Source organism: Brienomyrus brachyistius, chromosome 11 (assembly GCF_023856365.1).
Source record: "Brienomyrus brachyistius isolate T26 chromosome 11, BBRACH_0.4, whole genome shotgun sequence".
Taxonomy (NCBI): domain Eukaryota; kingdom Metazoa; phylum Chordata; class Actinopteri; order Osteoglossiformes; family Mormyridae; genus Brienomyrus; species Brienomyrus brachyistius.
Genome location: NC_064543.1, coordinates 27,394,489 through 27,418,065, shown reverse-complemented (window position 1 = coordinate 27,418,065; position 23,577 = coordinate 27,394,489). Strand labels below are relative to the sequence as shown.

The following is a 23,577-nucleotide window of genomic DNA, read 5'->3' as shown; positions in this document are numbered from 1 at the left end:
TTCCATGTGTGAAATTTAACTATTAGAGATCATTTCGATATTTCGAAAAAAAAAATGTTTGAATAAAGAATTTAGGAAAGAAAGTCGTGAAATCAAGATTTCGTACTGCAGCTAAATGGCGTTTGACACGTACGAGAGGTAGGAGACAAAAAGATACTATGCACATAAGTAGTGCTATAATAAAGCAATGGATCGCGTTTTCTGCATCAGAACCTATGCCACAGTTGCATAAATGTTCTCTGAACAGCTTCCAATAAATCTTATAGGTGAACAACTAGAAGTTACCGGAGTACATTCACAAGAAAGTCTCCATACTTTCAACTATTGATCGACACACAGTTATTGCCACCTATTCTGCAAGGGCATTAAGTTAATAAAACTTGAACACGGATTTAGAGATCTAAAACGGGTTTTTCAAACATGGCAAAGAAGGGCAAAGAACTTCTTTTTCCGGTATATCTATAAATTACATTTCAGTCAAGTGGCCATACTGCTCCGTAACACTTCCAGCAGCAATGTTCTCACTTCACAAGCGCAGGACCGGGACCCGCACACAAAAAAGTTAAAAAACTTACCATTAACGACAAAGAGCAGACTACTGTGGATTAGCAATAAAATCTCCATTGAAAGCGTATAAAGTTTTAAGTCTCCTCACTCCGGCTCCATTCTTCAATGTGGTAGTGCGGAAAATAGGCAAACTTTCTGCTACAAAAGGAGCAGTTGAGTTTGCGGTAATCTGGATCGCTCTAATCACAGGAGGCACCGCAGCGGCGACTGACAGCGGAAACTGTCTGACGTCACTCAACGCGCACCGCGCAGGGGAGTATCGTGCTCAGAAAAAAACACACCGTTTCATATATTCTCTATTAATCAAAAAAATTATAATGCGATCTGATAGCATAAAACCGTTTCGGTGTTTTAACGTTTGCTTACACGGATAATGAAGAATGTGCAATAACTGGACCTAATTAAAACAGTACCAACTGTTACACACATGACTATACAATTATATTTAAACGGTATCCTAATGCATGAATGAACAAGTGACCTAAGCCATCGGATCCAGCTTTTTACTGTCAGTATTTGTTGTTTCGCTGTTATCCAGGAATAGTCGAGATCTGCTGCATGCTCTAGGTGTGATCCTAAAACCTGTTTGCTGTAATATGATGTCTGCCATTGTGCGTTTCCCTCTGCACTGCACAATTACAGCATATCACACTGTACTGTCTCACACGTGCTTCTTTGCTACCCTAACACTCAGTGACCAGCCACTGCACCGTCTGCCAGACATCACTGGATTATTTGTTCATTCTCATTGTGCAAGTCATGAGGAATTCATACTCGGCATAGCAGCTCAAGCCCCTAGTGCCTCAGCTGCCTATGATTAAGCAGGGAAGACAGCCCCTCCCTCTGTGCTGAGAGCTCTGCACTGAGATGGCCACCTCCTCATTCTTATCCCAAGGTGCCCCCTTGCTGACACGTAACTGCTGCTTCAGTGGTGCCTGTGACTCACACTGCCTCTGCTGGTTGAATGCGACTGCCATTTCCATCATCGCCAGTGCATGTGGCTGCATTTTACCATAAACTCATTAAGTCAGACCAAGCCTGACTGGTATCCATTCCCAAGTCTGCGGTAGGCAAGTCTGTTACTGAATGGTACCTTTTACTTGGAAAAACCAGATTAAAAGGTTGAATGTTACATTCTCAACACTGCAAACAGTGAACAAGGGTTACACTGAAGGATCTGAAACATCAGGAGGCTATAATTATCCCAGACTCACAGCAGAATTCCTGGGGCATATAAGGCAGGTTCTGATGCAGGTCTTTCACAAGTACACACATTCAAGCACTATTTTATGCACTGAAACAGTGCCACCAATTTACCTGAACTGCATGTTACAGGAGTGTGAGATGAGATCTGAGTAGCCTGGGTAAATGTATGTGGAATATACTGTATATAATGTACGGTCATTACCGAAACATGACGGGAATGATAAATCAAGCAGGCTGAGAGGAGACTATGATGCTTTTCACTAATGTTTCTGTGTCTTTAACATAGTAAATGCATGTTTGCTTTATGTACACCAAACATAGTGCATGCAAATTCCAGACATATATGACATGCATAGATCTGTACAGATTCTTCAAATGATGTACAGGTCACTGGAATGTGTTTTAAAATTTTATGAAATCAACGTCGGGCTACAAGAATGATTCCTGGTCTTAGAGGAGTGTCTTATGAGGAGCTGAATTTGTTTAGCCTCGAGCAAAGGAGAATAAGGAGGGAGATGATCCAGGTGTATAAGATTCTAACAGGTCTGGATGCTGTTCAGCCAAATGGCTACTTAAGTATTAGTTTAAATACTGGAACTTGTGGCCATGGGTGGAAATTAGCAGGAGAACATTTTAAAATGAATTTGATAAAATTCAGAGTATAGAATAGTGTTCCTGCTAGTGTAGCGCAAGCTAAAACCATGGGTTCCTTTAAATCAGAGCTAGATAAGATTCTGACAACTCTGAGCTATAAGTTAAGTTCTCTCCAAATGAGCTTGATGGGCCGAATGGCCTCCTCTTGTTTGTAAATTTCTTTTTCTTCACATGAACCATTTAGTGGCAGTCTTTTCAGTGCCCATTGGCTTTTCAGCAAACCTCGCAGGACTGCACAATATGTCATTGCCCACTCTGCAGGGACAGAAGCTGCTCTCAGATTTGCCGCCAAAAGCAGAGGTAAAGCTTCGGCAGTGGATTTCCCAGCAGGGCCATGCGGAATGGCAGCTGCACTGTCCGCCTTTGCCAGGTAGCAGTAACTCAGCAGTGGCCTCTACTGTAAGCATCGAGGAACATTCAGCAATGACTAATCAATGAGGTGGCCAGTAGAGACCAACCCTCCTTGGGGCTGAACCGGGAGGCGGGGGTCGGGGGAAGTGTCAGGCCGATGCGACATTAAGAAAGCATAATGACGCTTTTGGATCAGTGTGCAGCTGCCAAGGTCACCTTCTGCAACAAACTGATTTTTTTATTTTCTTTGCTGTGGACAAAAGAGGCTGGGAACAGCCTTGTAACAGAACCCCAGCAAGGCTGTTAGAGTACCAAAGAGAAAATATTATTCACTAAATTTTATTATTATTAGGCTGTGATTTTTTACTCGTCAGTAAAATATAGGCTCCTGTCTAGAGTATCATCATACATGAAAACATGAGCCGAAGTGTTGACCATCTTATGCCAGGTGTAGGTCTGAACTTTCTCATTGGATCCTGCGGCACAAGTGCCTAACACTCCTCAGATAAATATAAAAGACCACACTGTAGCAAGAATATGGAGAACTATCTTAAAGAAGCTTGTAAAACAGCCTTTAAGAGACTTTCTTCAAAATTAGTCAGAAACCAAATACAAAGCACCATATTAAATCATGGAAGGATTCCACTGGCCTGAGCAGAGGACAACACTGCCACCAATAGGTGGAACTGGGAAGCTCTACTGCAAGTCCCAAGTGCTTTCTAAGGAGGGACTGTGCTGGCTTGGGAAATGGAGAGGGAAGTTATATCACCTTTCAACCTGACCACTCCCTCTTAATGACCAGGAAGGGTGAATTCAGAAACCATGTGTCTGACACTTATACTGTAACCTGCCAAGATGTTTGTGCTAGGATGTCAGATTTAGTTTGACCGCTACTCTGCCAGACCTACAGTGCAGAAAGTCATTCAGAATTCCACATTCATCCGTCGAAAACCACATAAAGTAACTTGTAAGTTTGCTTTAGCTGAAAATATGTTCATTTGTGATTATACTTGTCAGTACTGCAGTGAAGTGTTGCTATATATAGTGCTGCTATATATAGCACTCATTGGAATAATTATACATAGAGCAATTCAACAAAATCGCACTCTTGAAAAGTAAAAATTTCCCTCTTTGAATGGGATTTGGAGGATAAATAGATGTTCTGGCAGAGAAAGTTCTATGGACAGATGCTCAAAGTCACTGACTAGGCTTAACTTAATATAAATGGAAACACATGTCTTTGGACATTTGAGGAACACAACCAGCAATTCTATGTACTAAAAAAAATTCTGTAATGAAATGTTCCCTTACAATGTGCCCAACCTCAGCACCACAGGACACTATGGTTTTCACAGAACCTCAGCCTTTAATAGCTATTTTGAAGTAATTATGTGGACAGTGAGTCACAATAGAGGGTCCTTCTGGTGGAGGACATTGACCATCAAGGATCAGGCTTGGACACTCCAACTTCATGCTTGAATATGAGATGTAACAAGCAGTGCTCCTGTAAAACGGGCAGATTGTGTCTGCTGACTAGCTGACCTCAAGCTTTTCAGTAGCACACATGACACACATCTGGAATAACCTCCAGACCAAACATGTGGATGACAAACGCTTGCTAATGCCTGGCCTGTGTAGCTACAGCCAGAAATTTATAAAAACAACTTTTGCAAGTTCAAGGCGCATAACATGCAGGCAGTCTTGAAACATGTGATGCTGACTTGTTAGTACTATAGGCTGAATTAGCTCATGACATACTTTCCGCAGAGGGAGTACGCATTTAATTTTACAGTCTTCATTTGCTTCTTATGGTATTGTGCCTGAATATAATTGGAATTGCAAAGGGTGCAACGTAGAGCTATAAGAATTATTCCTGGTCTTAGAGGAATGTCATATGAGGAAAGGTTAGCTGAGCTGAATCTGTTTAGCCTCAAGCAAAGGAGACTAAGAGGGGACATGATCCAGGTATATAAGATTCTAACAGGTGAGGATGCTGCTCTGCCAAATGGCTATTTTAATATTAGTTTAAATACTAGAACATGTGGCCATAAGTGGAAATTAGCGGGAGACCATCCATTTTCCAAACCACTTATCCTTCTGGGTCGCAGGGGATCCAGAGCCTATCCCAGAAACTATGAGCACAACCCAGGATGGGAGGCCAGCCCATTACAGGGCACACTCACACAGGCAATTTAGTAACCCCAATTAGCCTCAGCATGTCTTTGGACAGTGGGGGGAATCTGGAGCATCCGGATAAAACCCCATGACGACATGGGGAGAACATGCAAACTCCACACATATGTAACCCAGAACATTTTTAAATGAATTTGAGGAAGCACTTCTTTACACAGAGTGTAGTTAGAGTATGGAATAGTCTTCCTGTTAGTGTAGCACAAGCTAAAAAGCTGGGTTACTTTAAATCAGAGCTAGATAAGATTTTAACAACTCTGAGCTATTAGTTAAGTTTTCCCCAAACGAGCTTGATGGGCCGATTGGCCTCCTCTCATTTGTAAATTTCTTATGTTCTTAATTCATGTTCTGTGTGGTGTGTGCCTCAGTGGATTATGGTGCTACTGTATGTCTGTGATCAGAAGGCTGTTGGTTCAAATTCATGGGTCCCCAAATGAGACTGTCTAATCCTGCCGTCTCAGAAATCTCTGTTGCTTTGGATAAACGTGCTGTCTATATGAAATTAAAATAGCTGAAATCATTGTGTCTTGTACTGAGTAGCTACTGTACCAAGGTGTGATGCCACTGATGAGGATGTTTCTCTGTAGAAGTTGAGTAGAACTGCTGGTGGCCTTTGGGCCTTCCTCTGAAGAAAGCAAGGCTTTGGTTAAATAAAAATGGGAGCTATATAGGTAAAATGGGTTCAGATTTGTAAAGAGTTACTGTAACATGGAATATGGGCACTAGACAGAGAAAACAGACAGAAATTCCTCTGATGCATAAACTGCAGAGCAAAGAATACCTCCACCCCTTGCCTGCTATCCACGCCCAACGGCTTCATAAGTTTCCTTCAAACCTAAGTATCAGGTTAGTGCCACATATGTCAATATACAGTCCATGACACTGTATTGATTGTGTCATGAAATTCCTCCTTTTATGAGATTTCAAGTCATATATATCATTTTTATCATGTCATTGTTGACATACCTTCTTTTCAGTCCAGATGTCACTGTAAGTCATTTGTAAATGCTACAGCTTGTTTGGGTTTCTGTATACAGAAAGGTGATTCAATATGCCTGTGCTGATTCTCAGACCTGAAGCATCTATGCGCATCTCGTACGGGGGATTAATTGAAAGCAGTTTTGGGTTCATGAAAAACATAGCTATGTCCAAGCAATCCATCCATCCATCTTCCAAACCGCTTATCCTCTGGAGCCTATCCTGGAAGCAATGGGCATGAGGCAGGGAACAACCCAGGATGGGAGGCCAGCCCATCACAGGGCACACTCACACGCCATTCACTCACACATGCACACCTACGGGCAATTTAGCAACTCCAATTAGCCTCGGCATGTTTTTGGTCTGTGGGGGGAAACCGGAGTACCCGGAGGAAACCCCACGACGACATGGGGAGAACATGCAAACTCCGCACACATGTAACCCAGGTGGAGACTCGAACCTGGGTCCCAGAGGTGTGAGGCAACAGTGCTAACCACAGCACCACCATGCCGCCCCGTCCAAGTAATCCCTTCATTGTAAATCTATAACACATGCCCCTTCTGAAATGGTAAGTCTTTTCATATATATCATGACACATTGGAACACACACATATATTTTTTCTTGATATGTTCCATTTCTCAACTTTCTACTTAATATATAAACAAAATATACACAGTATACTGTTTGTAGCTAGAGGTTTTATTGATGGATGGATCAAATGAAGACAGTATGATTACAAAAGCATAATGACAAAAATTTATAAAGAGCCTAAAATAAAGTGATAAAGATGAAAAACCCTAAAACAGTGAGTGCAGATTTATACCACACTCACTAATGTAACTGGTAATAGTACACAGAACTTAAAAATGATTGAGGCTGACTGACAGTTCAGCATATTAACACATAAAAAGGGGTGTAAGAGTGTGTGTGTGTGTAGATTATGTTTATATTACATTGTGGGGACCAAATGTCCCTCATAATGTAATAAAAACCTGTTTTGATGTTGTGGGTACCATTTTTCAGGTCCCCACGGCGATCTGTGAATCTAAACAAAAATCTAAGAATGCCACATATTTTGTTTGGTTTCTTGTGGCTAACGTTATAGCTGGGTAGGGGTTAAGGTCGTCATGTTGGGATTACTTTTTGCCATAGAAGTGAATGGAGAGTCCCCACAAAGAAATAATGCCTGCATTTAATCATTTCAAGTGCATTTTTTTCTCTGTGGACTTGGATATTTACCTCTTTTCTGTTGTCTTTTCAGTTGTTTTAGGAAATCTTTAATGAAAAATACATGTTTGTTCAAAATTATCTACCATCCATACATCTTTCCCAACTTCTGTACCGATGTGAACTGTGATAAAGCATTCTGCTTAACTCACAAATAAATTTAGTAATACAGCGAACTGCTGTTTCTTATTTGCCATTTCTTCTCTTTATTATTGATCTAATTTTCCGCCCGTGTATGTGTGAAATATTCTAAAGTATATTAATTAGTTACGTTAACCTGCATTATTCTGTAGCTTTATAATTCCGTGTAATTTGGTTATTTTCAAAATAAAACAATTAAAGTATAGATGAAATGAAGCAAACTGTCATGAGGAAAAAAAATGTGCACATTCGCTTTTTACAACATAAGAAAAATGTACATAAAATTAGGGAGATGCGAAATACAGAATCTTCAGGCAGTACCGATGGAGTCTCGATATTTGGCGTCTTTGCTCAAGGTATAAAGGAGAGTGGGGTTGTTAAACTAATGCATGTTTGGGTGTATTATCAGTTAGAAAACTTCTCTCATATCAGCACAGCACTGAAACTCAATTTAGGCAAGGTTCTATATAAAAATGCCTTAATAGGCACGAGAATACCCACATCCATACTATATTGTCAAAAGTATTGGGACACCCCTACAAATCATTAACTTCAGGTGTTCCAATCACTTCCATAGTCACAGGTATATAAAATCAAGCACTTAAGCATGTAGACTGCTTCTACAAACATTTGTGAAAGAGTGGGTCGCTCTCAGGAGTTAAGTAAATTCAAAGTGTGGTACCATGATAGGATGCCACCTCTGCAATAAGTCCATTCCTCGCTACTAAATATTCCACGGTCAGTTATTAGCTATTGGGAACAACAGCAAGTCAGCCACAAAGTGGTAGGCCATGTAAAATCCAGGACAGCACATGCTGAGGCACACAGTGTGCAGAAGTTGCCAAGTGTCTGCAGAGTCAATAGATACAGACCTCCAAACTTTGTGTGGCCTTCAGATTAGCTCAAGAACAGTGTGTAGAGAACTGTGTGGAAAGGGTTTCCATGGCCAAGCAGCTGCATCCAAGCTTTACATCACCAATTGCAATGCAAAGCCTCAGATGCAGTGGTGTAAAGCACGCCACTACTGGACTGTAGAGCAGCAGAGGTGTGTTCTTTGGAGTGACGAATCAGGCTTCCCTGTCTGGCAATCCGATGGATGAGTCTGAGTTTGGCGAATTACAGAACGGTACTTGCCTGACTGCATTGTGTAAAGTTTGGTGGAGGGGGGATTATGGTGTGGGGTTGTTTTTCAGGGGTTGGGCTTGGTTCCTTAGTTCCAGTGAAAGGAACTCTTAATGCTGCAGCATTCAAAGCCATTTTGGAAATTTCATGCTCCCAAATTTGTGGGAACAGTCTGGGGATGGCTCCTTCCTGTTCCAACATGACTGTGCAGAAAGCAAGGTCCATAAGGACATGGATGAGCGGGTCTGGTGTGGAGGAACTTGACTGTACAGAGTCCTGACCTCAACCTGAAAGAACACCTTTCGGATGAATTAGAGTGGAGACTGTGAGCCAGGCCTTCTCATCCAACATCAGTGCCTGGCCTCACAAATGCTCTCCTGGAAGAATGGTCAAAAATTCCGATAAACACACTCCTAAACCTTGAGGACAGGCTTCCCAGAAGAGTTGAAGCTGTTATAGCTGCAAAGGGTGGGCCAACTCCATATTAAAGCCTATATATTAAGAATGGGATGTTATTAAAGTTCATGCGTGTGTAAAGGCAGGTGTCCCAATACTTTTGGCAATATAATGTATTACTTAATACAATCTATACAATCTTGTCAGCTGGCTATTTTTTTTTTTTTTTTTTTTTTTGGCAACAGCAACTTTAATTGCATGACATGGAGTTTTGTTAATGATCAACACAAAGATATGGGAAACACCCTGAAAAGAAATAAAATCCATTCTCTTCCTGTCTTTGGACCAAGAGGTTTGACCCCACTGTTTTATAACAGTATAAATATATAATAAAATAAATGTGCTTATTGTTCATCATCGTCTTAATTATAATTATTGAATAGGTTAAATGTAACGAATATATGTACAACATTGTAATGGCATGGGAGGGATTAGACGGGATGCTGGTGTCCTTTTGTTTGCCAGCGAATTTGGATAGTTTGCTTAGTCACATATGACCCCAAACAAAAACAGAGATTTCCATCTCAGCAATAAAACGACGTAACTCTGGAACAAACAAGCTAGTATTCCAGCAAGAATTTCAAAGAACGAGCGAAAAGCCGGCGAAGTAGAGAGGTACTGTTCTTCGCGCCCGGGATGTTTCTCTCGCCCGGTTATTAACGCTTCAGCTTTTCCAGAGTGGCTGCGGACTCTCTCCGCGTCTTATGTGGGATGAGGTTTAAAGGGAAGAGTGGCTCGTTTCGCAGCACTACTTTTTGTGTGCTTCCGAGGAGGGTATGAAATAAGCGCCCGGTCTTGCGCCTCGGCGCACCGCATGAGGCTGTCTAACGGTGCACTTTCTGACATTTTTGTCCTAATTCATGCTGCTTTTGAAACCGAGCTTGTATTTCATATATGGTCGCTGGTCCGAGTGTACCGTGGGTCTATTTCTTGTCGGCGGCGGTGCTACGGCCCCTTCTATCCTTCCTGTGCTCGCCGCCATCTTGAATTTTAATGCTAATTTCTGGAAATTTTTGTTTCCTCTGATATTTTACCGAAGGAATTTCACGGCGTGTTCGGCTCGTAGCAACGGGCAAGTGTAATCCAAGAGAAAGGTCAAGGTGGGTGCTTTTCGTTTATGTATGTCTCCGGATCGATCGATTGCTTTTATGACACTTTTGTCCGGGTGAAAATGTTGGCTGGGTGGTATGCTTGATGGAGGAGATAGTCATAGCTAGAGATGAGTTGTCTATTTAAAAGGGCCCAGACTTAAATGCATTTGAAACACGTCTTAAGTTTTGTATTTTTATTTCTGGCACTTTAAAATATATAGTAATACAAGCGTTGCGTAATCCGTGTTGATTAGCGAGTTGACCTGCTGTGTTGATCAATAACGAGGCGTTGACTTCATTTTCGTAAATTTCACCAATGTTATACAGACAGGTGTAGCGAGTTGGCTAGCTGCATGCTAACTGGACGGTTTGGAGGATTCATTAGGGATTCATGTTGACGTTAAATGCGATTTTAGTACGGTGGTACATAGATATAAAGGCCGCGTTTATGGGGTATAGCCCTGGTGAAATTCGGCGTCGGGAGCAGCCGTTAATTTTGGCTTGAGCGATTTGTGTTTAGATCACTGCCATCATTTGTTTCAGTTCATGAAGTGTGGTCGTTCAACAGGGAAGGAGACTGCAGCAGCCGCTTGGGGGCGGTATCGCGCCGGCGTCGGCGACCAGCGAGTGGCGGCGCTGCCTGTGTCTCTGAGCATTATAATGCCGATATGAGCGGTCGCTGTCCGAGTGTATTTGCAATGGTCAGACGATCACCTGTGAATAAATAAGCGCTTTTGTGACGGTTGTCGTTAGACTAGAATTCGAAGTTTTGTTCTTGGTTATTTGCCACGTATCCTCGTTATGTAACCTTGGCTGGGGTTTTAAGCTGCAGATATACATACGTGTGTCAGGATGTCTCATTCCCGGTTGTGGTGAAGCGATATTTGTCATTGTCCGGTGCATCTTGCTTCACGACAACCGTAATTAAACCTAGTCGGATTAAAAAAACCTCTTAACTGCAACACATCTTTCCATGGTGGTGTTATTTGACAGAGTCTGCATCAGGACACACGAAATGCGTCGACTCGTCTTAAGAATATAAATCCGACGTACATGAATCCCGCTTATATTAATACTAGCATGTCGTTTCACCCGATTGACTGGAAACTAGTCTTCGTACTTATGTTCATGTTTATTTTTTCCTTGGTTGGATTGTGGCCGCTACGGGGGGCTATATATCAATTTACTGATGGCGCTTTTGAGAAGTTCAAGTCTAAGCAGTCACACGCAGACGGTAGCAAACAACAATAAAAGTATTTCGCAAGACATTTGAAAGGTATTGCACTACAAGTACGGCATTTTAACATGTTAATAGCTGGATGTAAATGTAGTCATGTGTAGCTGTTACTGGGTATTGTACATATGATTTTGCTACAAGAAAAACAATGCCTCGCTTTTTTATGATTATGTTGATGAAACTACGTGGCTGCTCGAGCAGCAGGTGGGATATTTCAGGATAATGGCTCTTATAAGTCTCTAGTCATGGAGTTGTCAGCTCTAAAAAATACAATAAATAATGGAGCAGCCTTAACCAAATGAGTATAGTTTTATTTAATGGGCAATGGAAGGGATGCAGCAATACCGGTATTGTGTATCGGGCCGATATTGCGCTCATATACCAAGGAAGCTAAGGATCGATACACAGTGCCGGTATTAATTGCAAAATTACGTTAAAACTCGTAGCGGCAGAGAAAGACCACGACAAACTTTAGCGCAAATTAGGGAGACGCGAGAGAAAATGAAACTGAAGTGTTGTTTTTATCTAACATTAAATAAGTTTAGTTATTTAATGTTAGATGTGACTAACGGTTCAGGGTCAGTCACTTATATCAGTACACCTTACCGTAAGCTTTGCTCTTGTGAAACAGCGAACGCTACCGAGATGACCGGTCACAGTTCTCATGGTTTCCGTCAATGCAACGTGTAGTTAAATTTCTGGGGTGGTACATGTCAGCAGGGTGCGAATTACCTCTCCATAATTGGGGGGTACTGCTTTCATAACGTGGTCCGCTACCACGTCAATACGAATATTCGCCACCAGGATCAATGTTAAGTGTGCAAGATGTGCTAGGGGTGTTTACTAACATGTATGCAACACACGGTCATTGTCTGGACAAAATGTGAATCAATACAGAAGATCTAATTATCCTTATCGCTATCCAAAAGAATTTGGTTTTGATAACTCCCAGGAATTATCCTAGAAGAAGTATACTAGTAAAAGTAATAAGCCTATACATTTATAAACAGCATATAACTTACTTTATAAAAAAATGGTCTATTTTGAAGACCTGGTGGTAAAAGTCAAGACCCAACTCCCTGTTTCTTAGATCACTTTCCTTCATACACATTAACAGTTTACACATCTGCACCTATACTTTTAGTGTAATGTTCTCTAGCTCTTAACACATATTTCCTACTTACTCTTCTTTTACCACCAAAAAAGTGTCTGTCTCCATCTTTCCTTTTCCTCAAAGTGTGTCTGTGAATAAAATCTAATCTATGTTTAACAAAACAGTATCTGGGTTATCAGATGAAGCTTCTAAAAATGTCCATAAATATGAAATTGTGGAATGCAGAATCAATACCACTACTTATTTGCTAGCTAGTTTTTTTTTTACGTAATTGCTATAGGTTTCACTGATAGTTTTTTCAGAGCATAACATTAGACCTTCTTGTGCATTAACATTAGCCTAATAAACCACACAGACTAAGTGGCGAATTAATTTTATAAAGCCACAATTCATTCATGATAAAATGAGAATGAAATCATAAGGAGTTTGTCTCCTTGGAAAATGACCATGATTGATTTTACATCACCAAATAAGCCTGGTTTAAATAGAGAACTTAGCTTATCAATGCTAGTTAACGTTAACGTTGACTGTACCGGCCTCAGAAGGACAATGGTAAGTAATTCAACTTATAAATACGTCAGCTTGCATTAGTAGATGAAACACTTAAACGAATAAATGAAGGTTGTAAAAAAAACACATTTTCAACAGGCTAGACTTCTGCTCGCTGCTTACATTTACCAATGCACGACAAACAGTACCATGAAAGACAAACACAATGAACATGTCACTCAATAAAAATGAATGATGCAAGCGACTGGCTAAGTTGCTTCTAGCACTGAGGTGGTTAAAATGGTACGGTCCACGTTTAGGGTGTCTGAAATCGTTTACATAACCTCACCTTGTAAAAAAAAAATAAAAAATTTTCCTACAACAAAAGAAAAATGTTAAGACCCCCCCCCCCCCCAAACTGCTATTTTTGTTTCTTTGAGGGGGTCTGGGTCTTGATCAGTGGGTACAGTACCCCCCGTAATTCGAACCATGCATGTCACACTATGACGTAGGGTCCAGGCTACACCATACTTACCGTGTGGATTTGACGCAGAAGTATAAATCAGCATGTACAGTCAAGGTTTTGTTCCTCTGTAAAGACTAGCTTGATATAAATATGATTGATTTGAAAACTCAAGGTAAATAAATACAAACAGTGGAAACCACTTATAGTGATCATGGTCATAGTGATCAACCACTTGTATGGATCAAAAAGCTTGGGACAGAATCATTCCTGTACAAAGACTGTTTAAATAATTCACTTATAATAATCAAGTAGTCTGCTTACAGTGTTCATTTTGTATCTTTTTATAAATGACAAAGTATGTTAAAAAAAAAAAATTAAAACTTTTTTTTTTTATTTTTTTATTTCTTTTACTTTGATATGCCTACTTTGCCTTGTGGTAATTACCCCGTTTGCTTCTAGCTAGCTTCTTGAGGGTAATTTTCTCTCAGTGGCAAATATAGACTCATGGCAAACTGCTAAAAACGAGCCAAGAAGATGCAACAGCAAAACTACAGTATGCTATATTTTATGTACAGTAGGGTATTGTATTATAGCATATTTGAATTATACACATTTCAGTAATTTTACTTGTATAGTACTGTTATTTGAAATAACTACTGTATTTTGAGTCAGTAAAATTCAGTAAATAGCAACGCTGTCCGTTTTATTATCTCATAATCATGTAATAAATATACAAATGTCAACTACATGGTAAGCTGTTGAGGTATAAAGAAAAAAAAAACGTTATAGCGATCATCTGGTTATAGTGATCAATTTTACCCAGACAGACATGATCACAATAAGTGGTTTCCACTTTAGATGGAATTTACTGAATTGTCTTTGGGTGTACATATAAGGTTTGTTGAAATTAAGCCTGATGTTCCCTTACACACAAAAGAATGATCTCTTCTACATGGAGAGACAAAGCCTACAGCTTATTAATGAAACACTGATATCGGCTGATACCCCAAGCTCTGGTATTGGTATTGGTACTGTGACTGAAAAAGTGGGATCGGTGCATCCCTAGAAAATAGCTTGGTTTTAATGACTTTTCAGGCTCATTGGTGAAGTACTGTATACAGCTCACTTCATATTGTAGTTATACTTGGGTACAAAGAACCAAATGCTCTGTTTAAGATGTATTTCAAGTTGAAGTTATTTGTCCATATTTCCCAATAATACAGCATATTCATGCATAACACTTGTGATTGGGAATTCCGTTACCGCAGAACTAATTAGAGGGAAATCTGGCTGCGATTTGAAAAGACCTCACTTGCTTTGCTTGCAGTACCATCAGATCTCTGTTCTTCTATCCTAACTATCAAATTGTAGTACATAATCGGCTGCACTCTTCAACAAATGCATAACATTTTGGTAATGGGATTATGTCTGCTGTACAATTGCCCTTATACATATACATGATAACATGAGATAAGTATCTTCTCAGGATAGCTTATCTTTATTTTTCCTTTTGATGCATCAAATTTGATATTGTTTTCATTCAAAACTAAGAACACTGCTAATGAAATAAGTAATGTTAGTATAATTTTACTTGTTTCTTTAATTCTGTTGAATTTTTAGAGGAGTCTTTCAAAGGGACAGACAGTATTTGTGCATCTGGATACTCAGTTTTGTGTATGTTTATATGCTCATTGTAATCTATATGGTAAAAAGCAGTTATGAGGCTCATTTAATGTGGTGCTGTTCTTTTTCTACAGGAAACACACTTGAATTTGCCTATCCACACACTGCAGGTCACCTTAAGCACAGAGACTAAATGCAACTGGACCAGGTGGTTTGTTGGTATGAAGTGGATGGGAGAATCCAAGAACATGGTATTAAATGGCAGGCGAAATGGCAGCAGGTTCCCCAGTGAACAGCCCTTGAGCCAATCCCGGCCTCAGCACTCCCAGCGGGCCCATCTGCGCCACAACAAGCGTTCCCCCAGCAGCAGGAGATGTAGCCGAAGTGAGTGCTTTGCCGTAAACCCCCCGTGTGTCATCTTCAGTCGGAATCTTGTGTGGCTTTATGGCTATATGGTTCTCAGTTTTCAGTGATTTAACCCACATTAGCCTCTGGAAAATTAGCCGCCTTATAAACTGAAGACCTAGCCTAATGGGGGTAGCATCTACAATTTCTCTTCATTATGAAAAAATCTGTCCCATGCAATGTAACCTTCAATGCTGAAGTAACCTGCTCCAAGTCGGTGTGCAAGATGATTTGCGCCCATCACCATGCTTACAGTGGTTCTCTTCCGCAGGATTCAGCGCGGCTCCCCTGGAGGCAGAGAGGCGCTATGTCCCCTCCTCGGGTATGACCGCCAAAGAGCTTTGTGAGAATGATGACCTCACTACCAGCCTGATTCTTGACCCCTATTTGGGTTTTCAGACTCACAAGATGAACACCAGGTTTGTGCTCCAGACTTTGTATTGGTCCCCTTCTGTTTTGATAAGCTTCCAAGATAGCCTTGTCAATTAAATTTCATTAACCTAAAATCTAGGTACATACTGTGCAGTGTGGAATATCAAGCAAAATGGTGAACATCCATGTTTAAAGTGAGTAAAGTGTATATACAGTTAGTATGATTATTCTGGCATTTTGACAGGTTTCGACCCATCAAGGGAAGACAAGAGGAGTTGAAGGAAGTGATTGAGGGTTATAAGAAGCACGATGACCTAGAGAAGGCTTTCAGTGCTTTGATCGCAGGGGACTGGGCCAGACACTACTTTCTGCACAAGAACAAGGCCCAGGAGAAACTCTTCAAAGAGCATGTAATGCATAGCTGAAGAATCCATCAGAATATCTGTAGAAAAAAATTTTTATGGACTGAAAGTGCAAAACTAATTTATTCTGATTTTTTTAATAGGTGTTTGTTTATTTACGGATGTTTGCTGCTAATAGTGGATTTGAGATTCTTCCTTGTAATCGCTATTCATCTGAGCAAAATGGAGCTAAAATCGTCGCTACAAAAGAGTGGTAAGCTGCCCACAGCATGTTACATCTTTGAGTTTTTAAAGACTCTTCTGCCATAACTGTTAAATATCTACTGTACATTCCACTTTTTGTATACATGCTCAGTGTTTCTCAACCCGGCCCTCAGGGACCCCTGGACAGTCCACATTTTTGCTCCCCCCCAGCTCACCTTCGACTGCCTTGGGGTCCCCAGGGATCCAGGTTGAGAACCAGTTTCTTACTTGTTGTTACTTGAGCTGGTCTCCCTGTTTTGTGGTGCAGGAAGAGGAACGATAAGATCGAGTACCTTGTGGGCTGCATCGCCGAGCTGTCGGAGAGTGAGGAGAACCTGCTGTTGCGGCACGGGGAAAATGACTTCAGTGTCATGTACTCCACCCGCAAGAACTGTGCCCAGCTCTGGCTGGGACCTGCTGCCTTCATCAACCATGGTATAGTATTTAGCTTCTGTGTCTAAAACGGGGGTTCTCAATCCTGTTCCTGGTGCCCCCCCCCCTGCCAGAATGTTTTAATTCCAATGTTATCTTAATTAGGCTTATGTGATCTTAATAGGCTAGTACTGAATGAGGCAGGTTGATAGGAGTGTGAGTTAGGATGAAAACATCCTAGTGCGGGGGTGGGGGGTGTCAAGAGCAGGGTTGAGAATTTGGTTTAAATGGACAACAAACTTGCTCTTTGCCTTTTCACTGGCCTTCACCAGTTCCACACATCTATGTTACTGTCAGCTGCATTTACAATGTTGGCCATTGATGATGGGCAAATGTTTGTTTTGTCTTTTCAGATTGTCGGCCAAACTGCAAGGTGAGCGACTGAAGATTGAAATAGGGAAGGGAAATTTCAGCCCAAGGCTTGCAGGGTGTTGTGGTGGTTGTTGTTGATATCAGTGACTGAAATAATAAATAAAAATTAATTTAAGTTATTTTAGATTAATAGTCATTATATTTCACTTTTATGTGAGAAATAAGCAGTGTACTATTCATAAGTTTGGGGGAGTGAGGTAGCTGAGGCCTTCATTGCTTAAATGAAAAGTAACTGTATGCTTTATCTTTTCTGCACTTTAAAATATCTAGAATACTTGTACAGGCCAGTAAATTCATTTCCATTTTATTTTTTTATTTTTCCAGTTTGTATCTACTGGTCGGGATACTGCCTGTGTCAAGGTTCTTAGAGACATTGAACCAGGGGAAGAAATCTCCTGTTACTATGGTGATGGCTTTTTTGGAGAAAACAATGAATTCTGTGAATGCTACACTTGTGAAAGGTTTGTCTTGAAATTGATTCACCTAACCGTTTTTAAAAGTAATACTGACATTGAATTGCTATGCTTTGTGAATTTTCAGTTAATCTTGAAACTCCTCCTTTTACAGAAGAGGCACTGGTGCTTTTAAATCCAATGCTGGCCTACCTGTGGTAGCTCCTGTAATCAACAGCAAATATCGACTGAGGGAAACGGACAAGCGGCTCAACAGGCTGAAGAAGCTGGGAGAGATTAACAAGAACTCAGACAGTCAGTCTGTGGGCTCCCATACAGATGCAGATTCTCAGGAAAAGCCAAGCGCACATTCATGTAAGGGCTCCTCTGTTAGGTCAGGGTCTGCTTTCATTTGCTTTTGGGGAAAATGTAAATATTATCTCTTTGAAGAAAGTGACATCAAATCGGCCATTAGCCCGTCGTCTTCAATATATCTATGCTCTGGATGTTTATGTGCAGCATTTCACTTTATACATAGATTACATTGATTACACCTTAAAGCTTTCTAAATAGGCATTTTTCTTGTCTCTCTTTGAAAATACAATTACAAGCAATACTTTTAAGTTATTACTCCTTTATTGAACAAAATGATTTATATAAATACAGTCAGGCTGCATCTTGTGCGGTTTTTGATATTGCGAATGATCTCTGTTCAAAAATACAATAAAAAAAATTTGCTTTAAAACTAACCGAAATGCACAATTTCAAATTGATGCTCAAAGGGCGCAAGTGTGGACTGAGCACAGTGTGAATGTTAGCATGCTGTATGTTCAAGCATCCACTGGCCCACATCCTAACTCAGTTGTTGTCCAACACTTGCTGGTGGCGGAGCTGCACTCGCTATTTGTGCTGTTTTTTTAGCCTACGTTAAAGAGAATATAACATTATTACTACTATATAGTTTTTACGCAGAAGTTACATTCTATAGGTACAGTTCTGTAATCTAGGCATGATTTAAAGTATACAACAATTTGGTAATAGTTTTATATGCAAAGGAAATAGGCACTTTTATATAATAGTTTTGAATATACATGGTTTTGGAGTATTGCGGTGGGTTCCAATTCTTGTAAGATGCGGGAGTATATGTGATGTACACATTGAGGAGTTCATTGTCAACATTAATCTGGTCTGAATTTTATCAAAATAACATTTTTTGTTTGTGGTTTAGCTGCAAAGAAAAGGACGTCCACCAGTGTGAAAAAGTTCACCAAAACCCGGACATTAACCAGGCAGTCTTTGTCAAGAACTCCTACCTCTACCTCACCTTCTAAACAAAGTCATATGAATAACTCCAGGGTACCAAAGAAACTAAAATCGAAACCCGCAAAGCCTTCGCCAGCTAAAGTCAAGTTGAGGAGTCGATGCAGGGGAGCAGAGCAGAAAGCCTCTGTTAAAATTGATTCTGGATCCCTGGGTCTCAAAGAGCCCAAGGTGGTCCTTTGCAAGAATGTCCCGGTAAAGAAAGAGAGAGACATGGCAGGACCTGCTAAGGTAGAGGGCTCCAGGGGTTGCTTGACACGCCATGCGGCGAAGGAAAACAATCATGATTCTCTAAAGGGTGCTTCTTTGTGCGATGGAAGCTTATCATGCACTTATAGAACTCGAAGGTCAACCAGAACTCAGGGGCCTGCCAGCATTAAGCTTGAACCAAATCCGCTGGAAGGCCTCATGCCTATTCCGGGAGGGGTGGTCATTAAAACGGAGCCTGTGGAAGAATGCGTGACAGATGGTCTCGTGCTGAACAAGCCCAGCCTGGAGACCAACTGCCCCAGGAAGGGCAACTGCCCACGGCGGAAACGATTACAGGTCAAGCCAGACAGGACAATAAAGGTAGAGGAAAGGGAAGGTTATAGAGAAGGCTTTCAGGAGGACCTGTGCAATGCTGATAGGACTGACTGTGGAAAGGTACTCCTTGGCCTCCCAGAGAAGCCTCAGGATTACAACAGGATAACCAATGGTGGAAAGTTTCTTGGCAGTGACAAATCCAAGGACAGCTGCCGAGCCTTTGGTAAAGGCAAGAAGAAGCGTCAGATCACTCGCTACGATGCACAACTGATCCTGGAGAACAACTCGGGCATCCCCAAGCTCACGCTTCGTCGGCGGAGGGATAGCAGCAGTAGCAAGACCAATGAGCCGAGCGAGGTGGACATGGTCAACTCCTCCAAAATCAGCATCAAGTTCAGCAAGGACCATGACAAGGATAAGAGTAGCTCCTACGTGGCCAAGCTGAACAATGGCTTTAGCTCAGGGGCCCACAACTCCACCAAGCTGAAGATACAGCTGAAGCGTGAGGAGGACAGCCGGGCCATCACACAGGCTCATCCGGGTGAGCTGTCATCCGAGGGGGTTGTCACAGGGGTTTTAGGGGAGGGTCTTCAGTGCATGGGTGGGGGTCACCCAACTCAGAATGCAGAGTCCTCATCGTCCGAGGAGGAGGAGGAAGATGACTACTTTGATGAAGAGTTTGAGGATGACTTCATTCCACTTCCACCGGCCAAACGTCTTCGACTCATCGTAGGGAAAGATTCCATAGACATTGACATCTCCTCAAGGAGAAGAGAGGATCAATCTCTGAGGCTCAATGCATAAGCTCTGAAAGTCATGTCTTGACTTTAATGTTCATTTGCAATCAGCTCTGTGTTGATGATGTTTAAAAAAATAAATGAATAAGCTGATGAAAATAAGACCCATATACAAAAATAAAATCGTCATTCTGTAAAAATTAGGTAAGGCAATGTATTCATTGTGTATATAAATATTCTAGAAAATGTACAGTGTATATGATCTTACAGGTCTGAAATGTGCAGATTTTTATTGTACTTTTTATCAACCACAATGTGCAATTCTGAATTCTGTTGACAGCTTGGGTTTGTAGTAAAGGATTTAATCACACATGCGCACACAGTCATTTACAAGTTTATTGGGAAGCAGTGGTAGTATATTATATATCCAAATTGTTTTCATACTAGACAATTACTTTTGAGGGTTCATAAAAAGCATTATGTATATACGTGTGTGTGTGTGTGTGTGTGTGTATGTATGTGTGTGTGTGTGTGTGTATGTATGTGTGTGTGTGTATAGTGTGTATATGCATATAATACTTTGCCTTGTGAAATGTATAGGGGGAAAAAGAAGTGAAAAAGAAGTCGTGTACAGAGCAACGGGGTTAAATTATTTTAAAGTTTTATTAAATAAAACTCATTGAGTTGTGTCAGACATGTCTCAACTGCTGTAGATCCCTAACCAGTGGGGTTCATGGTGCTTAGAATGGAGGTGCTGGCCCGGGCAGTCTTTTGGAAAAAAAGGTGCAGACTACCTGGGGGTCTGCAGTCATGTGTTGTTATAACAACCCCATCTATTCACTTTCTGTTTTTGAGTCCTGGGACTAATGTGCCAGTTGGGTTTGGCCTCATTGTAAAGAAGCTTTCCTTTATTTTTTTTTCTTTTGAAATGTTTGCTGCTGGAATAATAAAGTGTTAAGCAGTCATGCTAGACTTGCTGCCAGATTATCAGTTGACTAGAAAGTTATTGGCTTCGTATTTGCATTGTTCCATTTTCAATGTGCTTTGCTATTTTCTTTTTTCTCAGTTTAAATTTAAACCATAAAAATGTGACACACTATATTCCACTGAAGTGTAATGCATTCCAGCCAGGTCCATGCATAGGTACTGTGGGTTTATGTAGATTACTGAACAGCACCCGAGCACATACAAATAGTCAGAAATGAGCCCTTTCCATTTCATGTTTCAGTTGACATTACCCCAGCATTTTAAAATGAATTAACACTTATACATGTGAGTAGTTATAAGCCTCACTTTGAGCCAGAAGTGGAATATGGAATTGATATCTTTAAATTCTGTCCATCTGTGCATTATTTTGATGTTGGCAGTGTTCATGTTGTCTGCTGCTGAGCTGGTTAATATGAACTTTAACCATTTCTTGTATGTACTGCTCCTGTCACCAGCAGCCCCATTGCAGATGTGACCATGGCTAAATCTCACCCCCCCTTTCAAATGTGCCCATTGTACACTATGTACTGTCCCAGGTGTAATGTCTGTGTATATATATATTTTTAAGTTAACATATGCTGGTTGAATTTCCAATTGGCTAAGAGTGAATGGCTGTGACCATTTTGCAGACATTCACAAGTATGTGTACAAGAGTAGCAGGATACAATAATCAGTTTTTAAAGGGGATAATACAGATGTCCATTAAATCATGAAAACACCTTGTACTTATTTAACAGTTTTGAATACTTGAAAACAAGATAAAAGTTTCTTTGCAAGACTGAAGTCTTTGTGCCGTTTTTCTTTGTGTTGGGCAGTACAGTGCCTGAGCAGGCAGCATGTGGCCTTAGTCCTCTGAGATGTTGGGTTTGCTTCCCAGCCCTGGTTCTGTTCTCAGTCTGTTTCTGTTGTTTTCTCTTGGTGCTTGAAATTTCCTCGCAGCACAAAGACATAAGTGAAATTGCTTTCAGTCTTATCCAAAAAGGGCCACTGTGTATGCAGGTTTTCACTGTAACTCCCTAATTAGATTACTAATTAGAGGACTGACTGGCTGAAGAGTCCTCACACCTGGGTTTGAACAGCTGACCTAAAGGTTACCCCCGAAACCTGCATACACACCGGCCCTTTGCGGATAAGATTGGCCACCCCCAGCTTACAGCACATGAGTATGTGCCTTGTGATGCCATCCAGCCATCCACGACCTTTGTTCTTCCTGGGATACTGTATATACTATTTGTCCATTGTTTGCATTAATTATGCTCAGTGACTGCAAGTGCTGGCTGTTTCATTCCTCACTCACCTTTGAACATTAGGAGTTTAAGTTTGCAAATTAACAGAATTGTCATATGCAAGATTCAGCCTGACTGACATAAATGTATAAGAGGTAATGCATCTTCCAACAAAAGCTGAAGAATGTAAACAAAACACCTCAAACCACATTTAGACTGCAAAATCTATCAGAAGACACTCACATCCTGAACTATGATCAGTTGGCAGCAAATCCTCTGTAGAATGTGTGAAGAATTTTAATCAGCCTGCATATCTGAAATGGTAGGTGTCGTCAGTACGAACAACTGAACTGATCTGCTCGATTTTCTTGAGTGTAATTAAAGATGTGCCTTTTGCTCTGGACCCTGTTGCCTAGATATGACCTTCTCATTGACTGGATATCCTCTGGGAACTAGCCCCTGAGCAAAAGCTATTATGTGCCATAAAAGGGAATTACATTGTTTAGATATAACGTGTGTAATTCTGTGGAATAACATCTTTGTGGGCTTGTCCGTGGAGAGAGGTATGGTGTGCTACATTGGCTGGCAGGGTCTCTTCAGGCTTGTGGATCAGCATCCTGTTTAGGGTGTACTTCTACCTTGTGCCTTGTGCTTCCAGGAATATAGTCTAGGCACCCTCTACAGCCCTGTACAGACAGTCCCCAAGTTAATTAAGAACGTCTGACTTACAGACAACTCAGACTTACAAACAGACGGCCATGAAGTCTATTAGAAATTCAGGTTCAACACTATGGTTCATAATAATGAACGCAAACACTACTTTGTGTCCTGGAAACACTGCGTGGATTCAGTGGTTCGTCTGCTCGAGGTACAGTACCATATGTAGTTACTTTCACTGTATAATAATAATCATTATGTACTGTATTATTTTTCCATCCTATCTACAAGTTTGACTTAAAGACAGACTTAGGAAACGGAGCTCGTTCGTATCCTGTAGCCTTGTACTGAATAAGCAGTTAGAAGAAGAATGTTTTTGGAACTGGTCACTAAAAATATGCAGATGAACATAAAGAAACATTTCATTTGCTTTCTGACTGTCCTCTTTGTTTTGGATCCAGGGATTTTACTCTTAATAATGCTTCTGACATTCTAAAGAGAGAGTGACAGCACTTTAGGCAATGCACTCTCAGTCTTTATCCTCTTATTGAATGGCCACTTTCAAACAAAGAAACTTCCTTTGTAATACAATCTGTTGTGATACTCCCTAGAATAGTATGCTCAGGCAGCACAC

The 23,577-nt window shown here is 40.9% G+C and overlaps 2 protein-coding genes across 2 annotated transcripts in view; one reads left to right on the top strand and one right to left on the bottom strand.

The window, feature by feature from the left end:
• Positions 1 to 780, bottom strand: part of LOC125751839 (low-density lipoprotein receptor-related protein 5-like) — a 56,521-nt gene extending 55,741 nt beyond the window's left edge. Inside the window, exon 1 of the mRNA XM_049031214.1 lies at positions 576 to 780. Within this exon, the coding sequence (XP_048887171.1) occupies positions 576 to 624 (49 nt within the window). The 5' untranslated portion in view covers positions 625 to 780. The remainder of the gene's footprint in view (positions 1 to 575) is intronic.
• Positions 781 to 9,595: 8,815 nt separating this feature from the next.
• On the top strand, positions 9,596 to 21,838 carry LOC125751497 (histone-lysine N-methyltransferase KMT5B-like). Its single transcript, XM_049030358.1, has 10 exons — positions 9,596 to 9,993; positions 15,048 to 15,297; positions 15,590 to 15,737; positions 15,935 to 16,100; positions 16,196 to 16,305; positions 16,564 to 16,730; positions 17,081 to 17,100; positions 17,424 to 17,560; positions 17,667 to 17,866; positions 18,720 to 21,838. The coding sequence occupies exons 2-10, from the start codon at positions 15,135 to 15,137 to the stop codon at positions 20,138 to 20,140; spliced, it is 2,532 nt and encodes an 843-aa protein (XP_048886315.1). The 5' UTR covers positions 9,596 to 9,993; positions 15,048 to 15,134; the 3' UTR covers positions 20,141 to 21,838.
• The last annotated feature ends 1,739 nt before the right edge of the window (positions 21,839 to 23,577 follow it).

Bases quoted from the DNA above. Each gene is read 5' to 3' on its own strand.
- LOC125751497 (XM_049030358.1), top strand. From the start codon at position 15,135: ATGAAGTGGATGGGAGAATCCAAGAACATGGTATTAAATGGCAGGCGA. The intron at 16,101-16,195 runs GTAATGCATAGC...TTTTTTTAATAG, and splicing joins AGAAACTCTTCAAAGAGCAT to GTGTTTGTTTATTTACGGAT. The intron at 17,101-17,423 runs GTGAGCGACTGA...TTATTTTTCCAG, and splicing joins ATTGTCGGCCAAACTGCAAG to TTTGTATCTACTGGTCGGGA.